The 15,820-nt window shown below is 36.7% G+C and overlaps 1 protein-coding gene across 1 annotated transcript in view; it reads left to right on the top strand.

Moving 5' to 3' along the window:
- ILRUN (inflammation and lipid regulator with UBA-like and NBR1-like domains) overlaps positions 1-14,642 on the top strand; it is a 55,948-nt gene extending 41,306 nt beyond the window's left edge. Inside the window, exon 5 of the mRNA XM_058174567.1 lies at positions 10,757-14,642. Within this exon, the coding sequence (XP_058030550.1) occupies positions 10,757-10,792 (36 nt within the window). The 3' untranslated portion in view covers positions 10,793-14,642. The remainder of the gene's footprint in view (positions 1-10,756) is intronic.
- Positions 14,643-15,820: the final 1,178 nt, after the last annotated feature.

Genomic DNA, 15,820 nt, shown 5'->3' with positions numbered 1-15,820 from the left:
ATTCCTCTGCCTTGGTCCTATTAGACCTCTCAGCGGCTTTTGATACCATCGACCATGGTATCCTGCTGCACCGGTTGGAGGGATTGGGAGTGGGAGGCACCGTTTATCGGTGGTTCTCCTCCTATCTCTCCGATCGGTCGCAGACGGTGTTGACGGGGGGGCAGAGGTCGGCCCCGAGACGCCTCACTTGTGGGGTGCCTCAGGGGTCGATTCTCTCGCCCCTCTTGTTCAACATCTATATGAAGCCGCTGGGTGAGATCATCAGTGGTTTCGGTGTGAGGTACCAGCTGTACGCTGACGACACTCAGCTGTACTTTTCCATACCGGACCACCCCAACGAAGCTATCGAGGTGTTGTCCCGGTGTCTGGAAGCCGTACGGGTCTGGATGGGGAGAAACAGGCTCAGGCTCAATCCCTCCAAGACGGAGTGGCTGTGGATGCCGGCATCCCGGTACAGTCAGCTGCAGCCTCGGCTGACTGTTGGGGGCGAGTCATTGGCCCCAATGGAGAGGGTACGCAACTTGGGCGTTCTCCTGGATGGACGGCTGTCTTTTGAAGACCACTTGACGGCCGTCTCCAGGAGAGCCTTTCACCAGGTTCGCCTGGTTCGCCAGTTGCGTCTCTTTCTAGACCGGGATGCCTTATGCATGGTCACTCATGCTCTCGTGACATCTCGCCTGGACTACTGCAATGCTCTCTACATGGGGCTCCCCTTGAGGAGCACCCGGAGACTCCAGGTAGTTCAGAATGCGGCTGTGCGGGTGATAGAGGGAGCCCATGTAACACCTCTCCTGCACAGACTGCACTGGCTGCCTGTGGTTTTCCGGGTGCGCTTCAAGGTTTTGGTAATGATCTTCAAAGCGCTCCATGGCATAGGTCCGGGTTACTTACGGGACCGTCTACTGCCACCGAATGCCTCCCACCGGCCCGTGCGCTCTCACAGGGAGGGACTCCTCAGGGTGTCGTCGGCCAGGCAGTGCCGACTGGCGACGCCATGGGGAAGGGCCTTTTCTGTGGGGGCTCCCACCCTCTGGAACGAGCTTCCCCCAGGACTTCGTCAACGTCCTGACCTTCGGACCTTCCGCCGTGAGCTTAAGACACATCTATTCATTTGCGCAGGACTGGACTAGATTTTTTAAATTTTTAAATGTCTAAATTTTAGATTTGGTTTTAAATTGGGTTTTATTGTTTATATGTCTATTTTAAATTTTGGCCTATATAATAAGTTTTTTAGATGAATGTTTTACTTTGTATATTTATGTGTTTTTTATATGGCTGTACACCGCCCTGAGTCCCTAGGGAGATAGGGCGGTATAAAAGTATGAATAAATAAATAAATAAATACACTAAGAATATTCTTGTGTGTATTCCCAGGGAGACACTTAAGCCAAAATAGCTTAGTATTATGTAATTAGTTGTTTTTCTTGTCCAATCTACAATTTTTCAGAAAGAATTTTGGCTTGTTAAGTTTGTGGTTTAAAAAAAGCTTGCAAGTGTAATATTTAAAAAAATGAAATCTATTCATATAACAAGAAATATGTTTCGTGGCATTTCAGAATGATTTGCATGAAAACTGAATGTTAATAGAAAATGTTAAAACCGAGAAAGTTCTTCTGGAGGCAAGATTATTTATATTTATGATAAAGATAAATACTTTTATGATAATAATACATGCAGAAGAGATATATAAGAAAATAGTATTTTCTTTTCCTCTTTTTTCTGTGTTCTGAAGAATTACAAGCTAGAAGTGCAGTATCTTTTTTTTAAAAAAGAAACATATATAGAAGAGTTCAAGCAAAATGAACTGAATAGGGAAGAGACTTGGGTTATTGCATTATGTTTGTATAGTGAGCGTTGAACAAAATACAGTACAAAATGCTCTATTCATTTTAGTTCATTTCAGTTTACATAAGTGATTCAGAGGTAGTTTAGAGAAGCAATGACCAGGAACAGCCAAGGAAATGATGACAAAAAGAAGGTGATTGAGTGATATTATCTGAGGTTACCATCACTGTAAGTTAGGATATTTTGTTTTATTTTGCAGCCAGGCGTCAAATGCTAATGTCTTTTTTAAAAATAAACTGTTCTTTTATTTATTCAAACTGTCGACAAACAAAAGCGAAATAGAGTCAATATAGTTCTCCAATGTTTTCTAAGTCTTGGTGTGGTAACTACATTTAAAAGGAAGCTAGGTGGGATAAGAGAATCCAAAATATTATCTCCCAATTAATAGTATCACCAGTGATTGATGTGGGGTAAGAACTAGTTTCTGTTGACGATTCTGGACAAGAAATGTTAACTATTTCCTTGAATGAACTTGGAGAACAATATAGGCCACCTTTTATGATTCGTAAATCTTATTTGAAATGGAGATTACTTCAGAATCTTTTATTCTTGTGCTCCTCTTTAGAGTTTAAGGTAATTTTTGCAGTTAAAGGGAAAAACTAGTTTTCTTTTATTTGAATAATAATACCAAAACTAATGACTATTTTATTAAATAAAATGTAATGTACACATTTGGCATGTGAAGTTGTCTGACAAAAAGGCATTGCAGAATTGGTTTGGATAGCAGTCCTGATTTCTTAGCCAACATAACAGAATAGCTCTACAGGATTATACAAAAATATATTTAAAGTGAGTCAGTAAGAAAACTACTGGAATAATTATAAATCAGATTTTAAATATGAAAATGCTTTTGCATTATGAGTTATATGCCACACAAAATCAGGGAATAATGTTTTTTAAAATACTATTTATATCATTTGTTATCAGTGTAGTTGGATTCTCTTTAAGAAAGCCTTTTGTTTAGTTTTTTCCCTCCTCCTGTTTTTCTGTAAATGCAGGGTTTTTCCTCCAGATCAAATTAAAATTGATTTTCCTCTTTTCCTTCCCCTCTATTTTCCCATTATTTTCTTTTTTATTTGTATTTCTCTATTTTATATTTTGATAAACTAATACAAAAATTGAAGCATCTCTACCAAAATGAAGTTGATCTTATCCATCAGTTGTGACAGAAACTGACCAAGCAGCTTGTTGCCCAAACCTGACATCATGGGCTGAGATAGATAGTAACTTCCCCAGGTCCCAGCCAGCCAGCTTTCTTGACTAAAGCGGGTTCTAGAATTCACAATCTCCTGTTTCTAGCCTGGTGCCTTAACTACTAGACCATTTATTTAGCAATCCAAATATATTCTACCTTTGTTCAAGGAATTCAGTATGACTTGAATGCATATTTTGCTTCATTTTATCCTTATCTTACAACCTGTGAAACGGATTGGGATGAAAGAGAGTACCAGTCCCTGTAGTTGCGGTAGAATTGAACATAAATTTTCCCATCCTGTTCCAATATTTTAATCATAATAGTGGTCTGGAACACTTCCACTGTCCATAATCTGGTGCTCTGTAAATCAGGTGGGTTGTAGACGCATCATGCTGAAGGATTGCTGACTCAGTGTAAATAGATACACTGAATCTTTATTTCCTATAAAAAATGAATTTGCTTATTATTATGTTTTGGCAACCACTGTCTTATTTATTTTGCACAATTATTACGTTATTTTACGGTTTATTAAAATACTTATATTGCAAAATATAGAGATAGTCAAACATTTTTAAAATGGGCACATTTCGAATTTTGAGAGGACGCTGTAGGCACGCTAACAAAATTGCTGCTGAAAGGATTGCTGGCTTATTCACAGGTTACTTACCATGAAAGATGTGGCCGTTCCCAAAATAAGTTGTCAGGAGACAAATTGGTGAAGTTGTTTCTGTTGAGTGTCTATCTATCCATCCACCATTCATCCAATTTCTAGGATGCTCAACTCCAAAAAATAGCTCTTGATAGTGTTGGAAGAAATATCCATCTGGGTTCAGTTCCAAGTGGGGACAAAGACACTGGAAACATGGAGGCTGCTTGGAAAGATGGTTTAATGGTGGTCAGGATCACATGGCTTGAGTTCCTGAACAGAAAAGGGCCCGAGATCCTGTGTGCTCCCTGGTTTTATGATTTTTCTGAGCTTTGACCTTTCTGGGGCACAGGAAGAGTATCCTGATTGGTTGTCAGACTCCCAGGGGGTGGGGGTCTTAGCTAGCCTTGCTGGCTGTCTCTCAAGCTTGCTTGAGCCTTGCCATGTGGTGAGTTTCAGTTGTATTGTGTTGCAAATCATGGGGGGATTGAGTGAGCTTGGTTGAAGCCTTAATTGCCCATTGACAAAGGTGGGAGAATGAGTGAGCTTAGCTGAGGCTTTTAATGGCCCATTGACAAAGGTGGGGGAGTCAGGAAGTTGCAGGAGCTCCTTTGTCTTTAAAATATGTTTCTCCATTTCTCATCCAGGAAGGTATAATATTCTGCTTTTAAAATATTTCCTAGAATATTTCATTCTTCTAGGAGGGGTGGGTGCTAAATTCCTACAATCCCTACTTTTTTTTTTCAAAACGTGAGTTTTGAAACATGCTCTTGACAAAAATTAAAATTGATCAAATCAGTGGGTGCTTTTAATTTTCCTGATGCAAAGGAAGCCATTGATAGAGACAACAGAAAAAAAGATTCCTTCAGTGGCTCCCAAAAGCTTTCAACCATGAAGGTCTAGCAGCCAGGGGAAAAGTTCTGGTAAGAATTTTACAGTATCCAATTTTCTATGCCAATTAATTTCAGCTGTTAGATATCACTTTCTGAGAGCTTCCAGTCAGGTCAAGCAAGCACACATCCCAAAATTTTCACAGCCATGGTTTTCCTTTAAATTACAGGCTGCTCATTTCCAAGGGTTGGTTACGGAACCTGCCCTAGCTCTTACTTTAGTCTATCCAAGATTTTTTCAGTCCAAATTGAGGTTAATCAGTGTGCAATCCAGGCTTTTCCTTTCTTTTTTTAATTACACACAATGAGCCCTGGGACTTCTACTCATGAGACCACCAGTGCAACATATCTTGCTTTACTGGGCAACTGGGCAGCATCATTTGTGAGTCATAGTCAGGGCTTGGGTTTTGGATATCACTTTTCTGCTATCTCTTCAAGAGAGGAATTGCCTGAGGGGATGCCCTCCCCATGGAATTAGCAGGAGATCTGACTCCTTGGGCTTTTAGTGCCACAGAGCAAAATCAACCTAAAAGTCTTGTGTGGAGGTAAGTGAAGGGAATAGTCTAATTCTGAATGGTGTGTCTCTCTGTGTGTGCCTGTGTATGCAGCTACTTTTACAATACAGGCAATACAAACATTTTGGACATATTTCCCTCCCAACAGACAAAAATCTAAGGTGTTCAGAACTTGCTGTGGTAGCCACTCAAATACAATCCTTACATGAGTACTTTAGACTGATTACAATGTAAATGAGACAAGACAGAAAACCTTACAATGAATTTCCACCCTCCCCATAGTCTTTCCAGTTGTCTTCTGGGAATTGAAAAGAGTCTTTTAGTCTTTACTTATACATCTCAGGGTCCTTTCTTTCATATCTTTTGGGTGGCATGCTTGTTGGTCAGTCAGGTTTGGAAAGGTCTGCTCCAATCTGGTTGCTGTGATGACTTTCAGTGGGGCCTGGATTCAAACTCAATTCCTGACTCCAACAAATGGAAGGTCTCCTCTGGGGGCAGCATCTGGAACCATGTGCTCTGCTTCCACAGTTGCAGAGTCATCTTTTCAGGGCTGAAAGACATTAGAACAGAATCTCCTCCCCACTTTTGTGGGTAATCTTCTCAGGAAAGGCATTGTAACAGGATTAAAAGTGGGGGGGGTAGATATCTTGAAGGCAGAGTTTGAAAAGATACAACACATCAATATTGCAGTTACTAAAAGGTAATGCAGTTTCAACAAAATGCAGTTTCAACAACTGATGAGAAAGAAAAACTGGATTCACATGCTTCAGGAATAGGTAAAATCATTTAAACACACAGTAAATGCAAGACTGAATTTTTTTTTCTCTTGTAAGTGAACTTAAAACGTTTCCTCATAAACTTATCTTGTAAGTGAACTTAAAACGTTTCCTTATAAACTTGAGTTGTTACTTTAAGATAGAGAGAGAAGGAGAAAAAAAAACAGAAATAGGATGAAAAGTCCTTTTACTATTTTGTTGGCCGGACAAAGACAGGAAAAGGCTCTTTCCTTTTTTTTCTCTCTTCCCATTTTCATTGTTTCAACCTTTTGTTTTACGGGACCGTCTACTGCCACCGAATGCCTCCCACCGGCCCGTGCGCTCTCACAGGGAGGGACTCCTTAGGGTGCCGTCAGCCAGGCAGTGCCGACTGGCGACACCCAGGGGAAGGGCCTTTTCTGTGGGGGCTCCCACCCTCTGGAACGAGCTTCCCCCAGGACTTCGTCAACTTCCTGACCTTCGGACCTTCCGCCGCGAGCTTAAGACACATCTATTCATTTGCGCAGGACTGGACTAGATTTTTTAAATTTTTAAATGTCTAAATTTTAGATTTGGTTTTAAATTGGGTTTTATTGTTTATATGTCTATTTTAAATTTTGGCCTATATAATAAGTTTTTTAGATGAATGTTTTACTTTGTATATTTATGTGTTTTTTATATGGCTGTACACCGCCCTGAGTCCCTAGGGAGATAGGGCGGTATAAAAGTATGAATAAATAAATAAATAAATACACTAAGAATATTCTTGTGTGTATTCCCAGGGAGACACTTAAGCCAAAATAGCTTAGTATTATGTAATTAGTTGTTTTTCTTGTCCAATCTACAATTTTTCAGAAAGAATTTTGGCTTGTTAAGTTTGTGGTTTAAAAAAAGCTTGCAAGTGTAATATTTAAAAAAATGAAATCTATTCATATAACAAGAAATATGTTTCGTGGCATTTCAGAATGATTTGCATGAAAACTGAATGTTAATAGAAAATGTTAAAACCGAGAAAGTTCTTCTGGAGGCAAGATTATTTATATTTATGATAAAGATAAATACTTTTATGATAATAATACATGCAGAAGAGATATATAAGAAAATAGTATTTTCTTTTCCTCTTTTTTCTGTGTTCTGAAGAATTACAAGCTAGAAGTGCAGTATCTTTTTTTTAAAAAAGAAACATATATAGAAGAGTTCAAGCAAAATGAACTGAATAGGGAAGAGACTTGGGTTATTGCATTATGTTTGTATAGTGAGCGTTGAACAAAATACAGTACAAAATGCTCTATTCATTTTAGTTCATTTCAGTTTACATAAGTGATTCAGAGGTAGTTTAGAGAAGCAATGACCAGGAACAGCCAAGGAAATGATGACAAAAAGAAGGTGATTGAGTGATATTATCTGAGGTTACCATCACTGTAAGTTAGGATATTTTTGTTTTATTTTGCAGCCAGGCGTCAAATGCTAATGTCTTTTTTTTAAAAATAAACTGTTCTTTTATTTATTCAAACTGTACGACAAACAAAAGCGAAATAGAGTCAATATAGTTCTCCAATGTTTTCTAAGTCTTGGTGTGGTAACTACATTTAAAAGGAAGCTAGGTGGGATAAGAGAATCCAAAATATTATCTCCCAATTAATAGTATCACCAGTGATTGATGTGGGGTAAGAACTAGTTTCTGTTGACGATTCTGGACAAGAAATGTTAACTATTTCCTTGAATGAACTTGGAGAACAATATAGGCCACCTTTTATGATTCGTAAATCTTATTTGAAATGGAGATTACTTCAGAATCTTTTATTCTTGTGCTCCTCTTTAGAGTTTAAGGTAATTTTTGCAGTTAAAGGGAAAAACTAGTTTTCTTTTATTTGAATAATAATACCAAAACTAATGACTATTTTATTAAATAAAATGTAATGTACACATTTGGCATGTGAAGTTGTCTGACAAAAAGGCATTGCAGAATTGGTTTGGATAGCAGTCCTGATTTCTTAGCCAACATAACAGAATAGCTCTACAGGATTATACAAAAATATATTTAAAGTGAGTCAGTAAGAAAACTACTGGAATAATTATAAATCAGATTTTAAATATGAAAATGCTTTTGCATTATGAGTTATATGCCACACAAAATCAGGGAATAATGTTTTTTAAAATACTATTTATATCATTTGTTATCAGTGTAGTTGGATTCTCTTTAAGAAAGCCTTTTGTTTAGTTTTTTCCCTCCTCCTGTTTTTCTGTAAATGCAGGGTTTTTCCTCCAGATCAAATTAAAATTGATTTTCCTCTTTTCCTTCCCCTCTATTTTCCCATTATTTTCTTTTTTATTTGTATTTCTCTATTTTATATTTTGATAAACTAATACAAAAATTGAAGCATCTCTACCAAAATGAAGTTGATCTTATCCATCAGTTGTGACAGAAACTGACCAAGCAGCTTGTTGCCCAAACCTGACATCATGGGCTGAGATAGATAGTAACTTCCCCAGGTCCCAGCCAGCCAGCTTTCTTGACTAAAGCGGGTTCTAGAATTCACAATCTCCTGTTTCTAGCCTGGTGCCTTAACTACTAGACCATTTATTTAGCAATCCAAATATATTCTACCTTTGTTCAAGGAATTCAGTATGACTTGAATGCATATTTTGCTTCATTTTATCCTTATCTTACAACCTGTGAAACGGATTGGGATGAAAGAGAGTACCAGTCCCTGTAGTTGCGAGTAGAATTGAACATAAATTTTCCCATCCTGTTCCAATATTTTAATCATAATAGTGGTCTGGAACACTTCCACTGTCCATAATCTGGTGCTCTGTAAATCAGGTGGGTTGTAGACGCATCATGCTGAAGGATTGCTGACTCAGTGTAAATAGATACACTGAATCTTTATTTCCTATAAAAAATGAATTTGCTTATTATTATGTTTTGGCAACCACTGTCTTATTTATTTTGCACAATTATTACGTTATTTTACGGTTTATTAAAATACTTATATTGCAAAATATAGAGATAGTCAAACATTTTTAAAATGGGCACATTTCGAATTTTGAGAGGACGCTGTAGGCACGCTAACAAAATTGCTGCTGAAAGGATTGCTGGCTTATTCACAGGTTACTTACCATGAAAGATGTGGCCGTTCCCAAAATAAGTTGTCAGGAGACAAATTGGTGAAGTTGTTTCTGTTGAGTGTCTATCTATCCATCCACCATTCATCCAATTTCTAGGATGCTCAACTCCAAAAAATAGCTCTTGATAGCTTTGCAAATTAAAAGCAGGGGGGAAAGTTTCAATTGCCCTGAGATAACATTTTTAAAAGCTGCCATATAACCCCTAACCTAAAGGGGCCTGTCAGCCCCCAACCCAAGGTCTAAAGGGAGCTATGGTTTGAAAACTTACTTGAAGGCAGGTAGAATAGGCGTTGAATAAATCTCCTTTGGCCTTTAACAAAAAGCAGATGGTTTCTTGCTCACCTTATTGCTTGTGAACAGGTATCCTACTTCGTTCAGCAATCTGTAGATACACAGGTGTTGCCATAAAGACAGATGTATGCTACTCAACAATATGGATAGCACTACTGCCACTATTTTTCCTATAATTGTTTTATATATATATTATAGTTTATTGTATTGCATTGTTCTAACATATGTTATATTACATGTTGTTTGAACATTTAAGGAATTAAAACACATTTCTGTAAAGAATTGAATCATAGTTAAAGAAAAGTCCTGCAGCTCCCCCTTTTTTAGAAAGATTCCGTATTGTTAGCATACTGCCAGGAGAGAGACACATTCTCAGTATTTGATCATTTGAAAGCTTTGAAATACTTAGTATTATATGTTCCCTAAATTTGATCCTAAGATCTGAAAGACCAGGTTAGGGACAGATTGTCATAGACAAAATATACCAGTGTGGTTGCTAAGAGCCAACACTGATTTGTTGGCACCTTATTAAAAATTGATTGTGGAACCAATAATTAAAAACAATTTCTTAATTTAGTTTCATGCCAGAGTGAGCTAAACATTAAATATATATAATTCTTTTAGAGAAAGTTAGTAAATAATTTGGCATCATGATATATCAGATTAATGGCCGATGATAAAATGATCCTGGGTAGAAAATTGTGGCATACTGAGACAAATCTGTGCAGTTTTACTCATGGTGTTTGTAGCTATTGGTCAGCCTAACAACATTCTGCAAGATTTATCTTCCAGCAAATATTTTTGTTTTGACTTATATCAAAGGAAACTGATTTATTGCAAATAAAACTAATCGGCATTCTATGCAGCTTTGGAAATAAGACCAGTTTTTATGTTAATATTTTAGTGCCATAAAGCATAAATAACATTTATAGGTGCTTTGAAAAGTGTAAATGATTAAAAACTTAAGACTGTTTTGAGATTATGAACATGAACTATTGATTTTCAGAAGCATGTAAATAGTAAATATTCTAAATCCGAAGTGTGATTCAACAGATGTTTTGGCTATATCTGTGGATCACTGTACCAGATTATTATGCTTAGAAAGAAAAGATAGCAATAAAATATTTTGGCAGTCTTAGGATTTATTATTGAAATGTGAATAAAATAACTAAGCATTTTTTTTTTTTTTTGTTTACATTTATACCCCGCCCTTCTCCGAAGACTCAGGGCGGCTTACAGTGTATAAGGCAATAGTCTCATTCTATTTGTATATTTTTACAAAGTCAATTTTCTGGGAACTCTGGTCCTAACAATGTCTACTTGTAGAAATCTGGATTAAACAGCTGCATACAAATTTGAAAAGGGTAAAGTAGCGTAGTTGCAGAAGACTTTAAAATTTTAAGATTTGATTTTTCAAACATAATGAAGTAGACTTTGCTTAATATTATTCCCCAAACTGAAATTAATTTTTTTTTCTTGTTCTTTTCCAGGGTTTTCATGGTCCTTATCCCTTTGGACAGTCTTAAAAATAAAAACGGGTATCGTCAAGAAGAGAATTTGACAAAGAACGGACAGTGGAGAGAGTGGAAGTTCTTGTGGCTCATAGAAGATACATCATGAACTCCCTTCTTACTCTCCATATCCTGGGATAAGAAGAAAACAAACAATAACTTAAGACTAGTTGTTTCCAGAGAAAAAAACCCTAAGTATGCATGTGTGAATGCTGAATTTCAGGAGTGCTGTTCAGTGCTATGAGAGAGAAAAATACACCAATGTTTTGTTTAGAAGTTATTGTCACAGTTAATTAGGTAGCCTAAAAGAAATTTTTTAAAAAGATTAAAATGGAGAAGCCATCTCTTTTTAAAAGAAGTTATTTTGCCTACAGAGCAGTTGTAGACTGAGCAAATGTTATTTTTTTTCACGACTTTTAAAGGGACAGCGTGCATTTTTATAGAGATGTGCTTACTATGAAATAGATGTTTTGCTTAGCATTTTCTTGGTTGGTGCAGCTGCTATTTGTATGTCAGGTGATTTTAATTTCTAGCTGGATTCATAACCAGGTCCATGAATTTTAATGTTTTTTTTAGTTGCTTTTTAATTTGCTGTTGGCACTATGCAATAGTCATCTGCTTGTTCTTTTCCATTTAATAAAGTTGTTCAAGTCCAGTTTCACCATTCACAGAAAGTAGAAAGGAGTATGATGACAGTGGAGATTTGAGTACCTGCTCATGCTAGATTTTAAAAGTTTTTCCTGACTAGGTTAGAAAGTTGCCATATTCTCATTTTCTTAAATATGCCGTGGCTGTTGTTGAAACATCTGTATGTCTATGTCCATTTTGTGCCAAGAAGAATTTTGATTTCTAGAATGTTAGATCACATCTTATTACTGTTTCCTGGCGTTTTTAGATGTAAGAGTTAAGTATCATATCTTTTCTGTAGAGATAATTGATTTTTTTTCCCTCTGTTGAAAGCGACTGAGTACCTTAGAATATGTAGGAGAAGGAATCAGCAGCTGCCATTCAAGTAATTTATTTTACCAACTTTCTACTTTAAACCTTGGTTTTCTAGTTTGTATATGAAAAGCTAGTGTTGCTTGAAGTCTGCCTATGTGCAACCCATGGAGAATGATAGCCATATATAACTGAGGCCAAGCTGTCCAGTTAATAGAGCATGGTCTCTTGAAATTCTTGGGGTTTGCATCAGTGCAAGACTTTGAAAAAATGGGCGGGGAATCTGTGTAATTCAGAAACTTGAACTAGCAGCCATCTGCCAAAGAGAGAAAAATATGCAATACCCCTTTTCTTTGATTTCACTCAAAAGACCAAACTGCCTATTTTGTGTTTGAGGGAATGATGTCGAAACATATTCTGATGAGGATGTAATAGAGACTATTGCTGGACTCAAAGTATTATCTTCTATATATAACTTTTCATAGGCTGGTGCAAAGAGTCTTTTATATGTATGATACTCTTGACCACAAACTTGTTTCTTACCAGATCATCTAGATAGCTCCTGCAGAGTCTGACTGACTGAGATCTAAAGAAGCAGGTACTGAGAGATGCAATTTTCCTAGGACTGGTTAGCCATCAAAGATTGTTTACTCTTTTGAGGGATATTTTTTTCTTGTCACCTAATTTTATTTATCAGCCATAAACACTGGGAGATGTTAATGCAAAAATACAAAAACCCTTACCTTGAAAAGGTAAATGATGGAGTATGGGTACTGAAAGGTATTTTCCATTACTCTTCAGCCATTTTTCTAATATGGATCTCTAAATATTTATCTTAATCACTTCAAGCAATATATTTTCCAAATTCAAAAAAGGATATATAAATTGATTATGTACAGCATTACTCCTGTTTTGTTTTAATTTCTCCCTTGCTGTAGGCAAGCACCTTTCTAGATAGGCCAGCAAAAGATTGAGTGACCAGATGGAATATATGTGTGTATGCAAATGAATGAGTGTGTTCTTTGGCAGCAATGAGAGAAATCTTAAAATAAGTTGTTAACCAAATCCAAACAATTTTAGCTTTTTGTTTGAAACAGTTACCCACATATTTCACCCACATAAACATCCAGCTTCTATTGTAAAAATTGTGTACCATTTTTAACAGTGTGCAGAAGGAAAATTGATAATTACCAGCCAACAGCTTACTTGTTGGTGGCCCTTTCTCTTTGGTAATTTCAAATATTTTCTCTTTTCTCGAGTGCTAGTGACTTATATGAATTGAACAAGTCTCTAATATAAAAAATACAAAATCCAGCAGCAGTAATAAGTTACAGTACACCCTATCTTTGAGTTTCCAAGGTTGTTTTCCTCTTTAGGGATGAACTCCCTTCAGCTATGAAATTAAATCTGAGAGTATTTTGTATACGGGGACGGCCCTTTTAGGGATGGCAATGGGAAGATGTTTAAATTGTTTACTATTCTCCCTTTGATTTCCCTGTCTGATTTATCAAATAGTAAGATCTTAAGACTCAGAATATAATTCCTGAGTTATAAAGCCCCTTATGATGATTTTGGGTTTATGACAAAATCATGTTGATTAGGTTGGAAGCAGCAGTTTCGTGTTTGAACTGTTAAGGACATATATCTATCTTGGCATCAAGGCTTGTTTTCAGAACTATGTAATACTTATATCCCAGAACCAACAGGGAAAGTTTATGCAGTGTGTTGCATTTTTCCATTCCCAGTGAACAAATGGGCTGTAGCTTTTAACAATTGCATGGCAGCAGGAACTAAAAAAGTGCAGGTTGACAAAGTGTGATAATACAGTAACATAAGAAAGCTGTTCTAGAATTGCTGCATGATATGCAATAAAGGCAGAGATCTCTTATCAGAAAAATGTGATAGTACTAGGGTTGAAGTTTTTCATGTCGACCTCACTCCAGACACTGCTTCTGTACAGTTTTCAGTTTTATCTCTGCACACTGTCAAATTTGAAATTGGCATGAGTGTTTAGAGTGCAATCAGTATACATTTGAAAGTTGTAATGGCGCTCAGAATGTTGTTAAATAAAACAAACACTCCCATCATCTTCAAATGTTACAGTGTACATACATCTCCTTATTTCCTATAGCATCTGGAGATGAACGTTAATGAAATAGTTGTTAATGCCCTTCTACTGAAGTGATAATAGTATTTGGTCATGAAGGAAGCTTGAGCCTGCTTGATCCATGTCTGTGTTCACTTGTACTTCATTTCTCTTGTGTAATTAGAAGAAATTATGAGGGATTCCTGCAAAGAATAAATGCCAGTAATTATAATGTAGCAAGTTGTTTTCAAAATTTAAATTTTTAAAAATGCAAGCTTAACCGTAGCCCAAACTATTGAATTTGAGTATGTTGGTAACCAACTTCTGTACCTGGAAATATGACTCCAGCCTGGAATGGAAAAAACCCAGACTCTTCACTGGAAAATTGGGCAAAGTCCTCTGATAGAAAATAAGCTCTGGCTACTGGGTGGGGGGTGTCAAGCTTGTACCAACAGACTGGCCTGGGTTATTGCCATTATGTGGAGAAAATAATAAATGCAAAGTAAGGTGGATCCAGAGATTTGGAAGTGTGTACTACTTATCCTCCCCTGTTGCAAATGAACCCCGTCTTGAAACTTTTTAGGGACAAATATAGTTCACTGGGATAAGAAATGCACGCTGTCCCATGTCCAGGTTTCCATATTTTTTTTTCTCTTGTGTGAATGATTGATTCTGCAGCCTGTCTTTATTCTCTCTGGGGGGAGTGCATGTGTAGAGCAGGATGGTGTGTTGCTTCATTGAGTCTGGGAAGAATCCTGTAAGCACATTGTGGGAAAAACAAAGACGCTTTTTCCTTAATGTATAAATGAATATTTGTATGATTAAATTAACACAAAACAATTGTAGAGTTGTTGAGTTTTTATTGGTGGTGAGGTTGCTGCTGTAGCATCTGTTCATTATCATGCTCATTTTCATTTCATGAGTTACAGACAAACCAGAACTGACCTGAAAATTCCTTGTTCTTACACAAACTTGTAATGCAGTTTTGTGTCAAATATGCTTCAGGATATTCCCTTTGCATCCACTAGCTTTTTAAAAACTCAAATTGCAAATAAAACGATAACTAGCATGCTATAAAGCAAGAACCATTATTTAGCAGAGTCTTATTTTTATGAATGTCTTTTGCCCCAGAGATATTAGAAAATAAAAATAGTATGTGATCACACCCCTGTGTTTTATTGGAAATATGCTCATCTGCCTGGGCAAAAGATGGGGAAATGTGGGAAGGTAGTGTGGCATAGTAGAAAGTTTCCTGGGGATAGCTAGTTGGCAAGGAGCAACTTCTTGAAATTATGAATACCTTCCATAACAACCTGCCTTCACCGTGTAGCCAGTAATGGAGTTCAATAGATCTTTTGCACTATAAAATGTCACCTGATATTTGAACTGCAATATAACATCCATCTGAGTAAACTTTTTAAGCATGTGTGCAAATTTTCTGCAGTGTCAGCCATCAACTGACTGGATTTCATAGGTCATTTGGGATAGGCCTTATGAATGAGAGCTAGTTGCAATATTAGAACAGATCTATGCATATTTTTTAAAAAGAAAACATGGCAAATTCAGTTAACTGCAACCACTTCTCTTTCTAAATTTATGTATCTTTTTTGAATGTATGTATATATACTCATGCTTGCTATCCATATTTTCAGAGGAAATGTGTGGGTTATTTTTTTTCCTCCTGACCATTTCTGTGGCCAGAAAGTACGAAATTTGGCTGGCTGAACAAGTCTTAAAGCTGTGCCTATTCTGATGAATAAAACTAATTGTTTTACTTCAAAGAGGATTATGTCTCACAGTATTCCATTTAGTGCCATGGAGTGTTTTTATTTAAAAAAATGTTGCAAGTGATTTTACCATACATTCTAAGTACCTAAACATTATAAAAGACCCGTCAGCAAGTTATGAAGCTATAGAAGCAGAGCATTGATTCATTTTTTTTAGTTACAGAAACTAATCTTACTTTAGTCTGTGGATATTTGTATAAAGATAGATTAGCCAGTGGAACAACTTGCCTC

Source organism: Ahaetulla prasina, chromosome 3, assembly GCF_028640845.1.
Source record: "Ahaetulla prasina isolate Xishuangbanna chromosome 3, ASM2864084v1, whole genome shotgun sequence".
Taxonomy (NCBI): Eukaryota; Metazoa; Chordata; class Lepidosauria; order Squamata; family Colubridae; genus Ahaetulla; species Ahaetulla prasina.
This window is presented reverse-complemented; position numbering and strand designations above follow the sequence as displayed.